The sequence below is a fragment of the Osmerus eperlanus genome, chromosome 4 (assembly GCF_963692335.1).
Source record: "Osmerus eperlanus chromosome 4, fOsmEpe2.1, whole genome shotgun sequence".
NCBI lineage: Eukaryota > Metazoa > Chordata > Actinopteri > Osmeriformes > Osmeridae > Osmerus > Osmerus eperlanus.
In genome coordinates, this window is record NC_085021.1 from 13,039,790 (window position 1) to 13,045,941 (window position 6,152).

Below are 6,152 nucleotides of genomic sequence, written 5' to 3' on the forward strand. Positions count from 1 at the left end.
ATTCTGTCTTATTTTCTTTCTTTTGACGCACCCTTTTACTGTCCTGCACTGGAGGAACTTCATTTCTGAATCTGTATCGTATTCACAGTGACAATGGAATGGAAAAATCGTATTGTTATTTTAAATATTAATGAAAATTATATTGTACTCATAAAATGGGGAGGCTACAAAAGCCCCCCCCACACACACACACATGGAATATTGATGTGCCCATCTTATCTCTGCAGACATTGTCAGATCTTTGTCCCCAGTGTCAGGACATCACTGGTGTTCTTGTGTGTCCTGCTGGGACTGTGTCTCTGGTCTCAGTCCTGCTGGGTGGCTCTGACATAATGACAGGTCTAACCTGTAGTTATGTAGCCTGCCAGTTCAGTCATGCTATGAAACATTGCCCTACACGACTTTTTACTGTCGCAACCGCAGTTGTGCTGTGTTCATGTGCTGTGCTATTGTCAGCAGTGGAAAGGTGATCTTGTCTTGTCATTGGGGGAAAGCAGGCTATAAAAAAGCCCTTTTGAGACCTTTACATCTGAAATACCTGGTATCATCCGTTTTCACATCCCCTCTCTGTCATAAACTGGAATATGTCGATGTTGCGAGTTCATGAGTAAACTTACCCCCTTAATGAGACATCATACAAATACTGAGGAAAGTTTACAGTGGAAAGCAGGAAAAGACTTGGGACTTTCTGACAAAACACCCTCGAAAAGGTATGACCGCTACTTCACCCTTTTACGAATATGCCTAACGTGGATATGAGGATGTAGCAGAGGGCTCTCATTTCCTCCTGTAAACCAGATAGTGCTGAATGTGACTCTGACCCACACACAACAGGATATTGCATTCATCCAATAAACAGGAAAATGCTGCTCCAAGAAAAAGACAGCAGCTGTGCGTCCATTAGACATTCATATTTCGGGTGCTTTCCTTGAGAGATCAGTTTCCAAGTAACAAGGGCCTATATAATCCCGCAATGCTGTTATTCTCTGGTACAGTCTCTTCTTCCTCTTGTGTCTGTGCTGCATGAGTAACTGGGAGAGGAAGTGGGTCTGTTGTGGTTTGAGGGATCTGGAACTGCCACCCGTCTCCGTATCTGACAGGCGGTGAGAGACAGGAAGCCAGGCATCAGAGTGGACAGAGAGCGGATATCTGACCACACCTAGAGCCTCGGGCTGGGGCAGGGCAGCAGACCACCACCAGTCACATACCATTCAGTGGACAGAACTGTGGTACACAAGTGCTCTCTCTAAATTCATAACAGGACATGAGTTTATGTATTTTCACAGTATATTATACAAAACTTAATATAGAAACTAAGATTTGCTTAGACTACTTAAGACAATGAGGATGAATGCGTAAAAATATACAATTTATTTCTTGTATAAACTTGTGCATTAATGTTCTGTACGCTTAGTCACATACAGTTTATAATAGGGTAAATTTCACAATTCTTGATTTTGAGGAAAAAGGTCCCCCATTACCAAATCTTTTGTACAGTTTACAAACACGTACACACCAAATAAACAAGCTCTTTAATATATTTAAGGAGCTGTGACAAGATACAGATGTCTTGTATAAAATCCCTGAATATGCCTTTCTATGAGGTAAGAACACAACTGTGTGACTCGTTTGTTTTAATTCCCTCAAGATTTAACTTTTAGCCCACTTGTTATTACTGGCAATTGAGCACTGATAAAAACACCAAAAATATGCCCTGACATCATCGTGCCACAACAGGAGTAGCTAAACACTTAAGACTGTCTAGGAGTGTGGTAATAAGCTCATGTTAATTCATTTGTAAATGGATTATTACTATGATACATTTTTTCATTCAAGCATGGTAAAATACAATCCTATACACTATACCCAAGTCCTTGGTAAAAGACAGTTAAGTTGCTTGTTAACTTAGAAAAGGTATGGTAAAGGCCACAGGAACAACAGGCGAAAGAGGTAAAGTATACAAAAATATCCTCTGTGAATCTTAATCACATGCCAAATGTGCATTTACAGTAAATCACAATGTATCTTACAAGATTTTGCAAAAAAAAAGAAAAGATCTTTGACATTTTCCAAATGAAAGGAATAGCACATACTGTAAGTAATGAAGGAATTCAAAGTAGAAAAGTAAGCCTTAGACAGCTACTTTTAACGTTTTCTGCTAAATGTCCATTCTAATGCATTGAGCTGCAAATGAAGAGGTCTACAACAGTCATCTGTAGGAAGGTTATTCACTGGCAGTTTACAGTAGCCCATGTCCCTCTGTGTACCCAATCAATGACAGTTAAGTCAAAGAAAACAACGGCTCACATTCTAAAACGGCCAAGTAACATACAACGCCTTTCCAGCTGGAGAATATGAAACAGTCAAAGCCTCTCTAATCCTCCTGAAGATATGATACTTTTTATTATGATTGTACACCATTGTTTGTCTTTGATGACTGGTCTTGTTTTACAATAGTCCTGCTTGTGGTAAAATGTAAGGCATCAGACACAGGGCATGTTTTATACAGAAGGGAGCATATCACGTCCTTGGAAGGGTCTGTACTGCCAGCAGTCCCTGGTCGCTCTCTCTCTGCCTGGCCTTGACACAAGCAGGCATCCTATTTGAAAATGTCTACATGGTGGGAAACTAAAAAATGGCTGCCTTGTCCCATCATGTAGATTCCAGCCTGTCCAGTTGAAATACATTATGATTGGTCGGCGTCGTAAAGTAGAGCTGCTCATTCGGTGCACGGTTGTCACATGGGCTGTGCAACCCTAGTGTCCTCTCAAAGTCCAGCAGCTGCCCCATGAAGTTGAAGTTTGGGGAAATGTTGGACTTTTTCCTCTTGACAAAGTCGTAGGCATCGTTGAGGGACATGTTGAGCCTCTGCATCAGGTAGGCCACGGTGACGGTGACAGAGCGACTGATCCCTGCCAGGCAGTGCACCAGGACGCCACACTGCTGCGAGCGAGCCTCATCTACAAGACCAAACAACTCATCAGTACACAGGAGCTACAAGCCATCGTACAATACATCACACACACACACACACACACAATTGGTCCAAACCCTGTTAACTGGGATTTTGCAATGACACCAAGCAACAAGAAATCAATAGGGCCAATTCATTCATATGTGGACATGAAAGCCAACTGAAGTGAACATGTAGGCCCAAGGTTGGGTTGCAGAAGGTTTCAAGGGCCAGCCAAGTAAAACAATCTAATACAAATCCACAGTCTTCTATCATCTACCAGTGATGATATACAGTACCAGTCAAAAGTTTGGACACATTAATGGGAAAATGTGTCCAAACTTCCAGCTTTTGACTGGTACTGTATATCCTTAACATGAAACTCATACGTCTTTCTCCCTGCCAACTGTTGTTGATGTTGTTGAGACCTTTCACTTCCCCTTCCCTGTGAGGGCCCAGTCTGCAGTTACACTAGTTAGGTTAAGCCTTTGGCTTTGAAGTCTACTTCAAATATTAACATCCTCCTCAATCTAGATAAGCAGATGTCTAATATCCCCTTATAAACTCATAGGAGGTAGACAAACAAGTATCCGCCCAGCTCCACAAGCCGGATATGTCAGGATGTGTCAAACCGATATCCTGATAACCAAACCCAGCCACAGAGTGGAAGCTTCATTTCCTTCCTGCACCACAAGCCAAGCCCTCTGCTGTTTGAAAAGCATGCAACTGCCACAAAACCAAATGTACTCAAACTTCAGGTCATGGATGCTTCTGTGGTGTCACTACACACACATATATGAAAAGTAAAACCATTCATATTTCAGTGATTAGAAACATGTCTTAGGAGGCAAAAACTGCTGCATGCCATTCGATAAAGCAAATGGGGGTTAAGAGGGTTGGTCTAACAAACTCCCCTACATTTGTTTGTGTAACGTCCTCTAAGTGAGGTACTCACCGATGAATGATATGGCTTCAGGAAAGAACGGAGACAAGTTCTGGCTCCAGTGGTCAGAAATGGGGATCTGCTTGTACCTGAAGTGGCCATCATGTTCAAACGCATTAGGCAGGTTGGGTGTGACATTGAGGATGTACTTGATGTTGTACTGTCCAAGCACATCCAGGTTGGTGGAGTCTTTGGCACAGCCCAGGTACAGGTGCGGGAGGATCTGGACAGGGAAGGCGGGCTGGTTGTTAGGAATGGGGCTCTCTTCAGACTCGGTGGCACTGCTGGGCTCCCGGTCCGACTCCCCGTCGGAGCAGTCGGAGCTGATCCTCAGACTCCCCAGGCCCAGGACGGAGAGGGGAGGAGAGCAGCTGGGGCAGGAGCTGTCCAGCAGCGTCTCACAGTGCTCTGGATACTCTGTCTGGAACTTCAGAAATCCCCCTGAGAATGAGAGCATCATGAAAATTATGATAGTTTCAATATATTGTAATTTCATAACATATTTTACAAAACGTTTTGAAGAAGCTTTGCTATGAAGTTTTTCCTCTCATCTTAGTAAAATGTGACCTATTTTGTCAGCTTCCTAAAGTTATGTCACAACATTGATGAGGGGCTCCCATCATTGATAAAATGCTGGTCTTTTTTCTTCTGGAACAAAACATGGTAGCCATTTTAGAATTGTAATTGAAAAAACTGACAATTATAAATTTTTACATTTATGAGACTGTCAATTCCCCAAATACCTTCATTTCTTGCAAAGACAATCAATCAAGATGCCTTTAGAACAGCTGTTTTTAATAATATATTTTTTTCTTTATGTACAAAGTATTTATGTTTAGGCCTTTGTGTATCTGTTGTTTTGTTAAAGTTTGTTAAAGTAGAGAAACATTATTAAACAGGCTTTTTTTATTTTTATAAAATCAGTATGGGTGACAGTTTTTGTGTGGGGGGGGGGGGGAGGAGGGGGGGATTAGCATTAAAGTACTTGCCTTCCAGGTAATATGCTTTACATCCGTCATCCCATAATTTCTGAAGAAGCAGTCCCAGAACCGAACCTGTGGTTCCACTCTCCTGCCAATCTATAGTGCACTCGTCATACAGAATCACTGTATCTGTGTCGCATCGTCTGAGAAATTTCTCCTTATCTTCATGGTTTGGAATGATAGTTCGGATAGGTATATTGCCCTTCTTAAACCTCCGTAGCATTAGTCCAGGTATAGCCAAATTTATGGCCGTTTCTATGTGGGATGATTCAAAAAGCTCGTGCGATCGGCAGTCCAGCAAAAGCAACGAGCTTCCTCCGGATTCTAACTCCACTTGCAGCCATTCTACGCTCTTGCTTGGCGTCACATTAGTCATATCGAACTCAATATCATGTTACATTAAAGCTTGTAATTCACAAACACTGCTACATTGTATTGAAGAACCATAAAACTACTTCGTAGAATAAACAATGTACTGTGCTGCTGGCTTCAAAGCTCAAACGTTCCGATAACGTATGGATGAGCGGGAGCGGCGATTTACCCCTCACTTTTGGTGTCCATAAGCATAAGATCTTAGGGTATCTAGTTTTGGTATTTAGGCTACTAGTCTTCAGTACAAGTAGTCAAATAAAATTCACCTCCGTGTATTTCAAAGAGACAGTGACAGCCGACCACAACGCCATGAACCGAACTATTCTACATAGTGAGCCCACACAAACTTACAACACGTTCTCGCTTTGCCATTCCGATACAGTGGATTTATTTCTTTGACAGGGGAGAAACACAACGGGGAGGAGTTTATGCCTCGGGATTTAAAGACACAGAAACAAAACTTTCAGGCTGAAAAAATCAGTCCAGCTACGGCATTAATTTATTTTCTGCTTTCCTTAGAGAACTATAATTCATCACCCAGGGGATTTACAGGGAGATTTATTGAAGATTGTCATTAGATTAATTCCATTAGCAGAACCATCCAAAAATTACATTACTTAATATTTACATTTGTTTTATAAGGCTATATTAGTTAACATTCTCCATCTAGTCTCTAAAAACCTGTTCTAAACTGATGTGATTAAAAAAATGTTGAATGATTGAAATGATATTAAATGACCTGATATGTTGGAGGGGTATATAGTTACTTTGTATGGACAGGACACACATCATTCAATATAGAAATATCTTATTTTGGATTATAAATACTTCATTCAGGATGGTAACCCAAGACAAAATTAACTGAGTAGTTTACTTAATTGCAATGCTCCAAACACTCTGG

General features: G+C 41.4%; 1 protein-coding gene across 1 annotated transcript; it reads right to left on the reverse strand.

The window, feature by feature from the left end:
- Positions 1-1,348: 1,348 nt before the first annotated feature.
- On the reverse strand, positions 1,349-5,656 carry LOC134018890 (dual specificity protein phosphatase 7-like). Its single transcript, XM_062459221.1, has 3 exons — positions 4,886-5,656; positions 3,909-4,337; positions 1,349-2,960 (listed from the first exon to the last, which is right to left on the reverse strand). Exons 1-3 carry the CDS (start codon positions 5,253-5,255, stop codon positions 2,653-2,655), a joined length of 1,107 nt encoding a protein of 368 aa, XP_062315205.1. The 5' UTR covers positions 5,256-5,656; the 3' UTR covers positions 1,349-2,652.
- Positions 5,657-6,152: the final 496 nt, after the last annotated feature.